The sequence below is a fragment of the Cyprinodon tularosa genome, unplaced genomic scaffold (genome assembly GCF_016077235.1).
Source record: "Cyprinodon tularosa strain WSP-4 unplaced genomic scaffold, ASM1607723v1 ctg463, whole genome shotgun sequence".
Taxonomy (NCBI): Eukaryota; Metazoa; Chordata; class Actinopteri; order Cyprinodontiformes; family Cyprinodontidae; genus Cyprinodon; species Cyprinodon tularosa.
Window position 1 is genome coordinate 1051312 of NW_024039189.1, and position 16723 is coordinate 1068034.

At 40.4% G+C, this 16723-nt stretch overlaps 1 protein-coding gene across 4 annotated transcripts in view; it reads left to right on the forward strand.

The window, feature by feature from the left end:
• The window catches only part of uggt2 (UDP-glucose glycoprotein glucosyltransferase 2), a 63848-nt gene that overhangs the window by 16778 nt on the left and 30347 nt on the right, over positions 1-16723 (forward strand). For all 4 annotated transcript variants that reach the window (XM_038301214.1, XM_038301215.1, XM_038301217.1 and 1 more), the window contains exons 14-23: positions 559-678; positions 786-871; positions 1004-1139; positions 1396-1527; positions 1626-1790; positions 2042-2165; positions 2299-2397; positions 3912-4006; positions 7553-7759; positions 12970-13101. In XM_038301214.1, coding sequence (XP_038157142.1) covers positions 559-678; positions 786-871; positions 1004-1139; positions 1396-1527; positions 1626-1790; positions 2042-2165; positions 2299-2397; positions 3912-4006; positions 7553-7759; positions 12970-13101 — 1296 coding nt within the window. The remainder of the gene's footprint in view (positions 1-558; positions 679-785; positions 872-1003; positions 1140-1395; positions 1528-1625; positions 1791-2041; positions 2166-2298; positions 2398-3911; positions 4007-7552; positions 7760-12969; positions 13102-16723) is intronic.

The following is a 16723-nucleotide window of genomic DNA, read 5'->3' on the forward strand; positions in this document are numbered from 1 at the left end:
TAACAGGAGAGTCACAGCAGCTACAAAAGTTGTGAATTATATAATTGAACACCTTGTATACAAATCACTACTGTGCTGCACTTTTTATCGATCTATCTAAAGAGGTCGACACTGTTGTTCATATTATTCTTTGCCAAAAACTGTTACATATTGGGGGTGTTTATGATGATTTAACTGGAATTCCTGTAATCTAATTTTTGCTAAAATAAAGGAAATTTAGTTTTGTGACTGCAAATGAGAACATATTCCCCCATGAGCTAACCTTTTTTGTAGCATTGACCACATATCAGTTTGTCCAATATATTATTGTTACAGTGAATTAAATCAACAAATATTTAAATGTTTGTTATACATTTTCCATAACTTTTATCCTCCCGATTACTATTATCTAGCTAAATATTCAAGTATGGTGTAAAATAGTTGTGTGTGGGTAGGTAATCGACATAAATTGGACGGAGTTGCACCTTGTGGGTAGGGAATGGTGTATTATTTGGTTGAATGATGACCTGATCCAAAGCCTGCTTGAATACCCAATGATATTGGTTATCTATCTTCCAGTGGATGAATGATATTGAAAATGACCAGATGTACCGAAGCTGGCCAGCAAGTGTGCAGGAGCTCCTTAGAGCCACCTTTCCAGGCGTCATCCGACAGATCAGACGTAATTTCTTTAACCTGGTATGGATGAGTTGAAAACTGCCTGAATTTATTTATTTCTTGGAATATTTATTTTTATTATATAGCACTTAACTCCATTGTTTCTATCAATTTCTATGTTTTTGTAGGTCTTGTTTTTAGATCCACTACAGGAAGAAACTGTTGAGTTGGTGAAACTAGCCGAGCTTTTCTTCAAGCATAAAATCCCCCTGAGGTTAGAGGTGCTACTTCTCACAGACCTCTACATGTTTATGTGGCCTGCTCTTAGCATTTTATAATCTTTACTAGGTAGTGATTCTCATCTCACCTGCAAATTGAATACTTGTTTTGTCCCCTGTGCCTATAGAATTGGATTTGTGTTTGTTGTCAACACCAAAGATGAGATTGATGGCTTCTCAGACGCAGGAGTTGGATTTTACCGGCTACTGAATTACATCACAGACGAGTATGATTTATCCCAGGCTGTGATGTCTATAGTCTCAGTAAGTATATCAAACATATAAATCTCTTGTTTTAGCAAGTGTTTCCTGTCAGCTCATATCTTCTTGTTCCTGTGAGGATTTTGTGTTTTATTGTCCTTTCTCTTATCTTACACCTTTGAAGCATTTTTGGCTAGATAACTAATCCACATTTTACCTCAGCCATTAGCATTTTTAGGGAGTGTAAGAAAATATTAACAGTGGCAGATATTCAAGCACACCGATATTGAAGTCTGAGCTGCTTTACCGCCTTTTGCAGCTCTACAAGACAGTAAAAGCTGGGGAAACATTATCTACCGACACAATTTCTGCTTACCTGAAGAAAAAATACCCAAAAGCTGATGAAGAAAGGATTTTGGGAGTCGATTCAGAATATGACTATAAAAGAAAGGTAGGATACTAATTTTATTTGATAAAACAGTCATAGTTTCAATGCATATTAAATGAATTGCAAAAGTTGGGAATTCAGTCCATATTCTTTGCCCTCAGGAAGGAGCTCTTTTCTACAGGAAGAGTGGCCTAGGTGCCTTGCCTCTGGCTTTATTTAATGGGGTTCCTCTGAACCCAGATGAGATGGACCCAGAAGAGCTGGAGACCATAATCCTGCAGCGCATAATGGACACGACTGCTACCTTTCAGAGAGCCGCCTTTATGGTATGTTTCATTCTTCATACTCAGTATATAAAACCTTTTCATATGACGAGGTAGATCCTTTAGAGTAACGAGTAAACCCAGATAGAAAAATGTACATTTGTTTGTCTATTGAAATATCTTGACTTATTTAAAAACATCCTGTGTTTTAAGACCATTCAATGACTTATCTTGGCAATATTCAGACAGATAAACCTTTAAACTTCACCTCCACTGTTGTGAAAACTTCCATTGGTGTATTTAAATCTCCCCAGGGTCAGTTAACAGAGGGCTCCAATGTGGTGGACTACATAATGGATCAAGCGAATGTGGTTCCCAGGATGAACCCACTCATTTTGAGCAGTGACCGAAAATACCTGGACCTGACCGGGACACCAGGTAAACTGTCATGTAAAACAAACGTTGTTGTAACTGCTTTTTTTTTTCCAGTGAGTTTCTGTAGACATTGATAGCTGTATGTACTGACTCGCTATCTAGATTCCAATCATGTCATATTTTTTTTCTTCTACAGTTGTAGATGATTGGGAGGATACAACTATGTTTTCATACTTGGACTCTAAGGACAAAACAGCTGTGATGGCTAAAAGACTGAAGTATTTCACTAATAGTGGTAAGAAGTGGGATTATTTTTCTTTGCTATCACTTTTCTGGATTGACACCATCTCTTTTAGACGAATGTAGTTACCTTCAACTGTACCCAAAGTTTGCATTATACAAGCTAAGCATTCCAATGCAGAAGTGATTAAGCATCTGTACTAGGGATGTCCCCATCCAATATCAGCCAAATATTTAACATCTGAAGATAAGAGCGTGCAACTGAAAGCCATAATATAACCAGGTTGAATGAGAAACTCAGTTTCTATTTAGTTTATGTAACCTTTTGGTTAATAATAAAGTAGTTCTCATGCCCGTTGTTAGTAACTCTTGTTCTCTTTTTGAGTAACATCACTTCACTAAGCCTTTTCCACACTACAGATGAATAATAAATGTATGTATGATTCATGCTAATATAGTATTGGTTCAATGTTGATGTTGGTCAATAGTTAACGCTGCAAGATCTGCATCATATTGGAAATTAAAAGCTTGTATTAGGACATCCCTAATCTGTACCTTTCTGTTTGGATGAAACTAGTGCTTTTAGGGCCCTCTTAGATTGTTGCTATTATACTTGGAAAGAAATCCTTACATAGGCCTAGGACACTTTATGTCATAATGGTTTTCTTAGGTAATGCTACATAACGAAGAGCTGAAGTAGATGAACTTAGGTTAGTTAACTATCTACAAGACTGATATGGCAAATCTTTAAAAAAAAATGTACTTTGCTCTCAGGGTGTAGGAAAAACTGTTCTACTGAAATAGGAAACTTTCTCCTGCTGCAGAGTCACTACTGGCTCTTTTAAATGGCAGTCAGTCAGCTGCCTTAATTGGTCCTCAGAGCTGCTTCTGCTGTTCTGGCTTAGATTTTCGCTTCAGTGAGGGTGTGGAAGTTGATTGCCTTTCTAATTATGTGGCATGTACTTTCTGACTGCTCAGCTTGGGTCCACATACTGTACCTCTAACAGGTACAGTATGTTGACCACATACTGTACCACTAATAGGTGGCTCAGTAGTCAGAAATGGCTCAACTCTGTCCAGTTCTGGGCATTGCATCTCTGAAAATGAAACATGTAACTAGGTTTAACTTTAAATCTGTAATTCACACTAAAGATAAACTCATTGTTTATGTAAACATGGATGAGTTTCTCTGGGGCTTAAAAAAAAATTTCAGGCATTTATTTTAAAAAAAAGCATAGCCTCAAACTAAATGGTGTCTATGAGTAAAGCTGGTCATCATTATATGATGACTATATGACAAATATGATTATAAAATATGTAGCACTCTGATTACTTTAGACCCCACCTGAGTCTTGAAATTTAAAAAAGGAAATAAATAAAACTCAAGGCTGCTTCAAATGGAAATAGATATTACATTATCGTAGAATACTTTTGTACCATTTATATGAAACCATTAAGCCCACCAAATAGTCTGCTGTTTGGTTAGAGGTTGTTAAAGCATAGTTCTTAGGCTTCATGTGGGGCTAAGTATTTTAGGAATGATGATTTTATTTGATTCCTTTAATTCAGATAAGGATGGGATGACTGCTGTGACCATGTGGGTAGTCGCAGATTTTGAGAAGGTTTCAGGGCGAAAGCTGTTGCTTAATGCTTTAAAACATGTGGTGAGTATCATTCAGCCACAACACTTTGCATGCAAACTCGAAGACATGATGTGCCAGTTTAGATACAGACTATAATAGACATATTGGGTACATTAACATTTACCGTATTTTCACGACTATAAGGCGCACTTAAACGTCTTTTTTTTCCCTCAAAATGTGCGGTGCGCCCTTTGGTGCGGTGCGCCTTATGTGTGTTGTAACTGCGACTTTTGAGACCACCTCATTGAGGAGATGATGAAAGAGTGGCTGAATGTAAGAGACCAGGTGTTTTTTTTCCACTCATCACCATCGCTGTTAATCTGTAACTCCATGCGTGCCCATCTCACAGCTGATGTGAAAAACATGGGGAAACAAATTAACGCTGTGCTCGCTGTTCAACCGCTCAACATCGGTGTGAACCGGACCCAGCAGGTGCAGCAGAAGCAGCGAGTTTACATGCAAAGTCAATGGTTGACGCGCGTATAGGTGCAGCAAAAGGTCCCGCAGCGCGTTTTGAGCAGCAGGTGCAGCGCCTCGGGAGCGTTTAAGTATCTGACGCACCGCCAACGCGCTGCTGCTGCTCGAGATGGAAAAATTGAAGTTTTGCTGCTGGATGCGCCGCATCAACCAATCAGAGAAGCTGATCTGGGAGCTGACAGCGAGACAGACACAGCGCTCTGATGACATTAACGCAAATGAAAAAGGCTGGATGGATGAGGAGATGATGAAAGGCAGGTGTATGTGAGGAGACCAGGTGCTTTTTTCCACGCATCACCATCGCTGCGTGCCCATCTCACAGCCGATGTGAGAAAAAAAAAAGGTGAATCAAATGAACGCTGTGCTCGCCGTTATCCCGGGGGTCTGACAAAGGAATTTCAACCGCTCGACATCGGTGTGAAGCGGCCGTTCAGAGTAATGCTGTGAGCGGCGTGGGAGCGATAGATGACAGACGGAGACCACAGTTTCAGGATAAGTCGAAGGCAGCGCCGGGCAAGCTACGCCACCGTTAGCGGATGGATTGTAGATGCTTGGACTAACGTGTCTGCTGGCTCTGTTGTTCAAGCTTTCGCAAAAGCCGGCATTATTTCTGAGGAGCCGCGCTGCACGGAAAGTGACTCTGACAGCGAAGAAGGGGAAATTGGCATGTCTGATTTAGCGCAGCTGTTTAATTCAGAAACAGATGATGATGACTTTGATGGGTTTGATTAATACTTTGTAATAAATACATGAATAAAGCACAATCATACTCAGTTTTGCTCCCGCTCTATTTTTCTCCCTGAAAACTTAATTCAACAGCAGCCCCGGCGCGTCTCCTCCTCTTCACCGCGGCGGCTGGCAGGTGTTTTTTCATCTAAATAATCTAAATCTTGCAGCTATATTTGCTGTGATCAGTGGGAATAAAGTAGTTTTAATATGTTTTTAAGTGAGAAAGGCCACCTTAATCCAAACTTAATAATTGCAGTCAGTTCATCCAGATTATCTATTTCTGTCGGAGGCGCTCAGACCCCCACATACCAGCGGTGCACCGACAGTAGAAATCCCTTCTACAGCAGCCTCACCACAGCGGCTGGCAGGTGTTTTTCATCTAAATAATTTAAGCTGCAGGCACCAGGATACCGGCAATAAAAGCGAACATATTCCGTCGGCAGGTTTCAGGATTTTAAGTTAATTTAGGAGTAATCACAGCGCTATGTCATCTGCGATGTGTCTGTCTAATGGCCAGCTCGCAAGTTTGATTAATACTTTGTAATAAATACATGAATAAAGCACAGTCATACTCAGTTTTGGGCCCGCTGTATTTTTAAATACGCAGTAGAGCTATTTAAAGCTACAGTGTGTAATTTTCAGCGACATCTAGCGGTCAGACTACAGACCGCAGCAACATGAACATCTCCCCCCCACCGCTTCTCCCCCCCAACAGTACGGCGAGCGTTACGGGACAAAATTTCTTCTACGACGTCCACATCACCTACCCTCTCAAGTGATGAGGTTTGTTTACATAGATAATTTTACAGATAGTATTTCATTAGTCTGTGTAGGGTATAGATTTCATGTAGACTTAAGATAATAAATATACCCGTTATTTTTTCTACATCGTTGTGACGTCTTGGTGAGCTGCTTTGCATGGTGATATAAACAGACGAAGTAATGTAGTCATTAGTTTAACAGCGAGATTGTGTTCGCTGGAAGAATATATATCCCCCGTTTACAGAGTCCAAGTCATTTTGGTGGCACGGGGGTTACAACGCGAGGGAGAGGGAGAGGGAGAGGACGAGGGCGAAGGCAGGGAGGCCGTGCAGCTAGGGCCAGGCGAGAGAGGGGAGCCAGCGGGGTGAGAGCAGAGGAGGAAAGGCTTGAAGATCTCCAAAGGAGCCGGAGAGAAGTAACCGAGGTATATATCCAGAAAATTATTTTACAGAAAATTACTGAATCATTACCTGTGAAACGTCAGGGACGTTGCTGAATAAGTATACTGGAGAGTAACAGCATCATCACGCAGCATGTTATTGTTTTAGACAGGTCTGAGCATCCTGTACTCCAAAAACTGCAGTGATATTAGACAATTGTGTGTGTAGGATTAATTACCTGTCCAAGAGAAAACTGGCAACTTGAGCGTCACTTTGAAAACCTTTTTCCTCCATCAGTGACTTCCATCGTGTAAATGCCGTGCCAATGTTGATCCGTGTTTTTTGCCGTTTCTTGTCACGCTTGCGTTTATTCTCGTCGTGTTTCCGCTTCTTAGATGACGGGGGTTCGGTGTCCGCCGCTTTTCGTTGTGATACAGAGTAGGCATGATCCTCCATTCGTCTGATGTTTGGCCACACAGTGCCAAACAGTTTGCAAAGTCACTCACGCCTGCCGCCTTGTTCACCTTTCTTGTTACTGAGGCGCAGTATACCTGCTTCTTCTTCTTCTTTGGTTTCAGGCAGACTAAACGCTTCTCAGGCATAATACTGCCATCTACTGTTCAGTACCGTCTCAGTTAATCTCTCTCAACTTGCCGTAGTTATTTTTGAGCGTCATGGGAGATCTCGCAATCGCTAGTTTGTTGCCTCTGCGCTTGCCGTAGCTCAAAGATGTCAGCCTCCATGGCTGCGAGACCCGCTCCTATGTAATTATAAATAACGAATTCTAAGGCAACGCAAATATTATGGTTAAAAGGCTGAGCTCATAGGTGATGATAAATAACATAGTTATGTATAATATATTAAATTTCTGACTTTATATGCCTGTAATTATTACACACTGTAGCTTTAAAGGTAGTAGAGGACATGTACCTGTGTATAAAAAACGCGCCCTATAGTCCGGTGCGCCTTATGTGTGTGTTAAATACAGAAATGGGACACATAACTGAGACTGCGCCTTTTAGTACGGTGCGCCTTATGGTCGTGAAAATACGGTAATCCTGACAAAACATGAAAAGATCACTAAATAAAAAAATAACCTCCCTCTCTTGTTGGTGCTTTGTCAGTGATCTGTCTGTCTCTGGAGAGATGAGAATCTGTGAAATTAGTGTGAATTATATCACTGCTGTATACTTGTGTGTGTGTGTGTTTGTGCGTGCAGAAGTCCAGTCCAGGCCTGCGTGTAGGGGTGATAAATAACCCCAGTGGAAAGCTCAGCGAAGATAACACTGTGGTGTACAGAGCTGTCTGGGCCTCTCTCCTCACCCAGAAGAATAAGGCTGCATCAGAGTTTGCACAGAAACTCCTAAAAGAAGAGAGCAGCCAGCTCCTTCACCAGGAGACTAAGATCAAGGACTTGGTTATGCAGGTAAGGTTTAGATTTACCTATTGAACATTTAAGCTAGGTCCCTTGTATTCACTCTCCAAATAAAACTGGCAGTTGTAACAAGCAAAAGGCAAAAATGTTCCTACTGTTTTCGCTTAGTTTGTTTGTTGGGGTCTTGTTAAAGGTTTAATACTGATACCAAAAGACATAATTTGGCAGTATTATTAGTGAAAAGCTCTGAGATGGTTAAAATAAAATGTTTTAAGTTTGAAGCCAAAAGTTTGAATGAGTATATCAATGCAATTTTATGCACTCATTAATTAAAAATGATCATAATATATATATCGTGTTTCATGATTATAGCCCAAATATATTGTAACATTTGATTTTCTTCATATCCCCCAGCCCTACTGTGCACGATGTCGCTCCTCAGGTTGATGGTTAACACGATGCAGATACAATCACAAGCACAAACCAACAGCAGGTGTTGGGAGTTGACATTACTCAAGGGGTCTGATATGAGCCATTTCAAAAACTCTTTGTCAGCAACTCCCTTTAATTAGGATTTGACACATTTGCTGTATATTGGTTTTCCATCATGTTTGATTTGCCTCCTTACGGACAGTGAACATGTTTTCATAAATACCCCCAAAGGGAAATATTTTTTGTACATCTAGAAAACAATCAAGTTGCACAACACAAACACGCAGGACATATATTTTTTCTTGTAATGGATCCTGGTTATAAAATAAAAACCTATTTATTTGTTGCTACACTAAATCAGTAGAACTGAGGGGATAAAATCTGTTTGTCCTTCCTTTTCAAAACACTGACTGACCACAAGAATTTTATCTTACAAAAAAGCAGTTAGGTCAACATATTAGGAATAAAGGAATGGTCTTATATTTCAAGAAATACTGAAAAGAAACCGGTCTGCTCTTTCAAATCCTGTTTGGAGGGTTACTGCATATCACCTGCTAATGTGTTTACATCCAAGAGAGGAAAAAGAGATTTTATGAAGCAGTGCAGTGTTAGCTTAGCTTCAAAATAACATAACAGCCATTTTCTTGAATGCAGCAGCTGATGCTTTAGCAGGTATGGACCTTTACCTGCACCTTAAACACTCTACTTATCAGAGTTTTACATAACCCGGATCAAAATTGATAACCTTAATATATCTGTTAATACAGAAAATTCCAGATTCTCTAAAAGTTGCTGCAACAAATACCTTTGCATGTTTTAGTGCAGCTATTTCAGTTTTTGCGTAACCGCTGCTCTCAGAGTAGCATGGGTGAGATGTCTCACTATGGGGTACACCCCTTGCCGTATTCCTCAGAAGTACTTATCTCATTAAGCAAATCCTGATGAATGTGTACTTCTGAGACAACTGTTAAGGGCACTGAGATCCTATATCGGCGAATTCCTCTCCCTCCCCGTTTTGGAATCGGAAAATACTTGCCATAGAAGCCGCTATGACTTTGCTCAGGCCTAATTGCTTCTTTCCTCAGCAATGCAGAGATTTCCTCCTGCAGCGCAAGCAGATTCTCTCTTGGCCTGAGTGGGAATTATGCCAGAAGCGATTATAATTATTCCAGAATTAAGCGATGACGTATCCTTGGCGGAGAGTGACGCCCCTAAGGAGTCTCCCCTCATCCTCAAAAGATGGCACATGGGGCCCCCTGGCAGTAGGGCAGAGTTGCAACCGATTGACGGTACTGCGCAGGGAGATAACGTTTTTAGTCAAACCCAATCTGCTGTCTGCCAGGAGTGTTCATCCCCTCCTTCAGTGGATGTGATTTACCCATTTATTTTCTTTTTTAATATTTTCATCTGCTCCCGGATGGGGCTGGGCTTTTGGCCGACTGGGCAATTTTTGGAATGACTGCGTTGCTGCCACCTGATACTACCTGTCTTCCTGGGTAGAAGGAAGCGGAGCTTTTGCATGGAGGCTAAGGTGACAATTGAATTGAATGATTGTGTTTAACTGATTCAATTAATTAACATCCATACATCAACCCATATGTGCTAGAAAATTCTCCCCGTGCCTGAAGATGCCTTGCGGCACAATTGGCATGTCCAAAATGTCATCCCTATCACGGTCTGAGAGGTTTGTGAGGTTGAGCCACCTCGCTCTTTTCTGTAAATCCATTGTCAACATAGATTTTCCCGTGACCTGGACTTTGCAGCGTTGCACACGTGGCTAATGTCAGTTATCACAGGGTTTCTTCCAACAAGTCTGGGTCCGACTTGGTGGCTATGTTCTCACACAGCTCTGCTTGGTATGCAGAGAGCATAATGGACACTTTCAGAACTCTCACAGCAACTGCTGCTGCTTTTCTAAGCTCTCTCCATCAAAGTGGAATGGAAACTGTCTGCCTTGGATGGCAGTATTAGGTTCTTTCGAGGATGTTGCGGGCAGCTGTAGTGTCACCAATGTGGCCATGCGATTGATGCCCAGTTTTTCCATATCCTTGCAGTTAAGGAAAGAGGCTCCCTGAATCCGATTTTTCCCACTAAATGGGGGTTCTTCCAGGATACCGCTACCTTGTCAAAGAGCTCCTGGAAAACAGAAAGCAGCTGTTTGGCCACCTTAATGGTCTTGGGCAATTTCATCCCTTAGCAGCGTGATCTAGTGGTCTCTGCTGCAACTTAGGGCCAGGGGATATTGAGCCTGGATGCAGCACCTTTGCAAACTGTCTGCATGTCCATGCATGACAGTGTAAGCTGTAGCACCCCGCTCGCCTTCCCAGTGAGCCGATAGGGCAGCCGGCTTTGATCCCGTACCCACAAAGGCCAGCCTCAGAGCTGCTATCTCCTCTGGTGTTAGGGGAAGCAGGGTCCATTCTGGTAGCCATTTAGATAGCCTAACTTGGAGAATAAAAAGCTGAGCTGACTGGAGTGACTGCCCAAAACAGCTAGTATAAGCCAATGTGCTAATATGGGCAGTAATAGCTCCAGACTATGATGAAGACAGAAGTAGCAGCTAGTGCCTGACAACGGAGAGTTAGCTATAAAAAAATGTCACCGTCTGAGGACAGTTTAGCTAGTCTGGTGTGAGATAAGCCTCAAAGCGAGAAGAGATTTTTGAATTGCGCTGCTTCGTGGTGCAAGCTACTTATAGGATAAGTAATGCAGACGTCACCATTACCAGCCAATCAGGGTTGGCCTAATGAGATAAATGCTTCTGAGGAATACGGTATGGGGCGTATCCCATAGTGAGACAATGAAAAGAATGCTATGAATGAAAACCATGCACACACACCCACACATAAGGAAAAATTGCCAATAAACCTTACAGCCAAGTTTTTGGAGTGTGGGAGATAACCAGAGCACCCGGAGAGAACCAACAAACTTCATGCAGGAAGACTTTAGGCTGGGAATCGAACCCAATACCTTCTCGCTGACATGCAGCAGTATTACAAACTGTTCCACTTTGCAGTCCACAAGGAAGCTCCCTTTTGTTATAGTGGATAAAAACAAGCATTTTTTTCCACTAATTTTCTGACCTTGTAGTGTAATTGATTTGTAGAAATGATTAATAATTGGCCCCAAAAACACCCTGGTTACTGCAATTGAAATGTACAGTATAATTAGGGAGGCTTAAACTGCCCTAATTAATCTTTTCTAATTCTACTGTAACATAAAACAGATACTTCTTTTAATTAAGCACTCAATCTAAACTTTAATGCTGATGCTTTTTTTTCTGTTTAAGGTCAATCTTTAGCCTGTTAGATTTTTAGCTTTTGTTACCAGTTTGGTTTTACTTTCTTTTAAAGACTCTATGAGAGAAATGTTCGGTACAAAAAACGCATAAAAGTTTTTTCTTACTGACCCTTTCTCTTTGTAGTACTATGTTCTTTTTTTTTAAATCTTAGTATCTGAAATTATAATTATCTTTGATAATGCACACTGTCTTGTGATATTTAGCAGCTAAATCATCAAAGTCATCAATCATTAAATCATTAATCAACAAAGATATGATTGTATGCATTTGAGAATATGCAATCGATTTTACTTTGTTGTGTGTTTTATCATCAGTCTTGCAGGTGTTCAAAGGTAAAAACAGACAAACAAATGCAATGGTTGGGTAAAACCACATGCTAAGATTTGTCGGATTCAGCTTTTTTCTTCTTAAATTATGTTCAAAGTTTGAAAAATATATGATTGAAGAGCCAATCATTTCACCTAACATCAGCTGGCAGAATACCTTGAAGGCCTCTTCTGACACTCCACAGCCTTTAGATAGCTAGACAAGTGTCGTCAGTTCAACTTGAAGTGTCACAGGGCCATCAAAAGGCAGGCTCCACATGGTGCATCTATAATAAAAAGTGCTGGTGTATACATGGTGTCCAGGGGCTGATGAATAGCCAAGCTCCTTCTCAACCTTTTGTGAGCTACATATGTTCAGCCAAGCCTGACCATCACTCTGCTGTTATAAGCAGGCTACAACCAAATACTGCAGTGTGTAGGATCCACCCACACAGCAGTACACAGAGGCAAGTCCAATCAACAAATGCGTTGACACTGGAGCTTCCCCCTTTCCCGTCAGGAGCAAGTCATACAGCACATGCTTCAGCTGGGACCACTGTAGCAAACTTTCTTTCAATTACACAAGCCTTAAACAATAAGGAGAGAATGGGCTGAAAATAGCAATGGAAAGATGGGTAGGAAGCAGCTTTGTGACCTGAGACCTAAAGCCAAGGGATACAAGTTTATTATTGGCTGCCAGACAGACTTGCTGACTGAATTGCGCTGACATTATTGGTATTTCACCTGATCTCCGGAGGACAGAAATGTTGGAGAAACTAATAACCTGACTCTACAACCCACCCTCTACACTCCCACATTCAATTTATTATGTACAAATATGACTGAGGTTTAATTAAGAGTTTGTTCTATTAATTACAAATTGATTTATCTATTTTCTTTCTTTCATTTCTGACAGCCATGTTTAAAATGTTTTATTTTTTTGTCAGAGCCTGCTTGAAAATCCAGTAATTGAACAGATGCCGGTCATCAATAATGGATGAAATTATAATTATTTTTTTCCTCACATCTTACATTTATACCAATGCATCACTCAGAATGGTATTTTGTTGACAAGTTGGAATGGAAAAGAAATGTTCTAAAGCTACTCTATTGATTTTTTTCAGTGGCATCACATATATTCCTTTGCCTTGCAAATCTTTAGACATTCAAAGACTAAGCAGTCTATGTGTGATCTCAAACAAAGTTGTGTTATTCTTCTCCAGGGAATGGACCTAGATGCCTTTGAGAAGAAGTTCAACACACTTGAATTGGATTTTATCCGCAGTCAGCAGATGTTCTGTCAAGATGTCCTGAAGCTTCGTCCTGGACAGCGGGCAGTTATCAGCAATGGAAGGGTGAGCATTCCATGCTGTGGGAATAGTTAGAAATGTGAACATGTCTCTCTAAAACTGTCATAAATCGTATTACTTTATAACTCGTATAAAATAATAGTTGAACTGATTTTAATTACGGGTTTACTCAATAATGTGCCATTAATGAATATTTGCTTCACTTAAACATTATTATATTGTTAAACATTAAAATAGCTATTTGGACATTAAAACCGACAATCAGTGTCTTCCATAAAAAAAGGAAAATCTGCATTAAAACTTTCAAGGAAATAGAATTTATTTTTCTTTTTTTTCATTGCTTTGAGATAAATGGACTGATCTCATCAGATTGCACAAACCCTCCTACGAATGTTCCGTAAAAGTCTGTTTCAATCACTTAATAGCTTTCCATTTAGTCAATGTCAGATATGTTGATTATGATGTCAAGACAAATGTCTTTTGATATAAAATGTTTATATTGATAGAAAGTGTAATTACAGGGAGGGTATGGCGGAAATGAATGTTGATGATAATGTTATATTCAGGTAGAATTAAGGTAATTCTTTCAAAGTAGTAGTTTTGTGCTTTAAAGGAAAAATTGAAGTTCATTTATTCCAATATTTAATCTACTGTGGTAGATTTTTCTATATATACCTGTTGAACAGGTTGGGGGGATGGGGTGGGGAAATTGAGAGGGGTATGAAAACTTTTTTAATGAACCCAGAGAGGGATCCAGTGAGAAAAGTTTGGGAACTACTGTACTAACTTTTCCTTTAAGCTGAATTCTTGCAATACAATATTTATGTGTTCACCAGCCCAGAGGACCAAAGACCTGGCAAATTATATTGCAGTTATCATTATTTAAAGGTTTTGAATAGACTCACTCCAGCACCTCTGGGAGAGTTTTATAAGCTAAAATCCAACATAAATGGAAAAGTAACAGGAGTATCTACTGGAGGTGTCTGTGTAATACCCCACAGATGCACAACATTCAGCCAATAGGCATTCAATGCTGCGAAGCCTCTTCCCAGAGGGCAGCAGGGAGAACAGTCCAGGGTGGGGGTGTAAGGGGTCATTGATAATGTTACGGGTTTGGGACACGCAGCACTGGGATGAAATGTCTTTAATGGAGGGAGGAGAAGCCCCGATGATCCTCTCTGCTGTTCTCAATACAACAGCTGCCTAGACCACAGCCTAACTTAACATAGGCAGGACAGTACGGGGAATGCACAAGTCAGAGGTGGTATCATGTATGTTGGTTTTTGGGTTGTAATAGCAGCTATATCTCACAACCGTAAAACACAAAAGAAATTGGTATGATAGAAGCCGAAACTGAAAGGACAATCCAGCATCTAAATCCCAAAGCTTATGCTTTTGAGCCCATTTGCCATGTGAATCTGAATATCCGTGCTACCCAACGATCCGCCCTACATTGTGGCAATGCGCATGCGCAGACTCATAGGACGTCACAAGTTGCAGATAGATAACACTGTCTGGATGCACTATGATAGGAAGATCTGACACCCGTACAGTACATGTGTTTGGAACAGAATGGATTTACAATGCTACCTGGTTTTGATGGGATTTGGACACTTGGGTATCCAAATTTCTTCTGTGTTTTATGGTTGTGAGGTATTGCTGGTATTACCAATGTATTTAACTGACAGCTGCAGAACTAACCAACCCAGTGACATCGCTGCTTAGAATACTACAGCATGGGGGTGCCCCTGCCAGAAAAAATATATGCAATGCCAGGTTGTTGGGTATTTTTTCTCTCACATTTTTTATATAATTGTTGATGCTAAGATGCAATCATGTGAATTAAGTTAGTTTGGTTGACAGTTTAATTTCCACTTTAAATCAGAGCAAAAAAAAAAGTTTTGCAGGTGTCGGATCTGTTTTCTTCCCTCTCAAAAAACGTTTTAGCTTAGTTAGCCATCAGGTTTAAAGCTACAGTGTGTAATAATTACAGGGATATACAGTCAGAAATGTAATATATTATACATAACTATGTTATTTATCATCATCTACAAGCTCAGCCTCTTAACCTTAATATTTGCGTTGCCTTAGAATTCGTTATTTATAATTACATAGGAGCGGTTCTCGCAGCCATGGAGGCAGACATCTTTGCGCTACGGCAGCGCAGAGCCAACAAACTAGCGATTGCGAGATCGCCCATTACGCTCGAAAGTAACTACGGCAAGTTGTTTAAGTCTGCATGAAATCTATACCCTACACAGACTAATGAAATACTACCTGTAAAATTATCTATGTAAACAAACCTCATCACTTGAGAAGGTACAGTAGGTGATGCGGACGTCGTGGAAGACATTTTGTCCCGTAACGCTCGCCGTACTGTTGGGGGGGAGAAGCGGTGGGGGGGGGATGTTCATGTTGCTGCGGTCTGCAGTCTGGACGTTAGATGTCGCTGAAAATTACACACTGTAGCTTTAAAGGGGGAATAAGGAAGGAATAATTATTTCAGGTAGAAAGAAGAAAAATAGTAATCTGAAGAACTAAAGGTATATTTTTAGATGGAATATGATGTATCGTCATATGCCATTTTCCCGTGTTGCTCTCAAGACTCCTGTTTACAAGTTTTGCTGGCCACACATGCATGCACGCCGATATGAAAAGACCTTACCCCCTCCCTGCCTAATAAATGCTTCCAAAAAAAGGATTGCAATGAAGGGATCCAAGGGATTGAAATTTTTATTTGAAGATGATCATTGACCAAAATTTGAATTTTTGCATCATTAAGTTATTAGTTACTTTTTCACACGACATGTTTCTTCGAAAGGGGATGCTGTTTTGCTGTGCATGTGACAATGCAACCAACCTGGTCCTATGGTAAAAGTTATTACCCCTTAAGCCTAACAAAACCTCTTTGTCCCTTGGCAGCAACAACTGCCATCAAATGTTTGCAATAACCTACAGTGAGTCTTTTATGTCACTCTATATCATCTTGCAGCTCTGCAGAATTGTGAAAGGCTTTCGAGCATTAAAACAGCAATATTAGGCCAGGATTTTCTTTATATCATGGTACTGTAGTTTATGTGAAATGTATTCATATTGGAGCCGAAACAGTTAACATTTAAAATGTTTATATGTTCATTAACTTGGTTTATTTGATCGATTTAACTAGAAAAATAATTGACTGAATAGCAAAAAGAGGTAAGCTTTTGCAATAATGCACAACCAATTGGTCTCTATGGCTGTTTACTGTGTGCCATGTACATTTTTTTCTATTTTATGATTTCGAAAAAGGTCATTTAATGCAAGGAGTAAACAGGCTCTGGGTATATTTTACTAAACCATTTGACACATAGCAATATCAGTTATTATACTTTGCCTTTGGAAGATCTTCCCTGAAGGTACTTGGTGTCTTCTCTGGGTGCTGTCATATCGACGGATGTCTGTTTTTTAAAGGTCACAGGTGGCCTTTATTGTATTTTGCGTGTTTGTGTACAAAGCTGATGACTGATGTCTCAGCGGTAGCAGCACTGACAGCCAGGGATGAGGAGGCCAGCCTCTGAGGTGGCACCGGTAATTAATAAAACCTTACATTTCTCCATGGCTCTGGTGGGGCTGCTCCCAGATTGGAAAACTGTAAAAGAAGACAGCATTGTTGAATAACACAACTTTA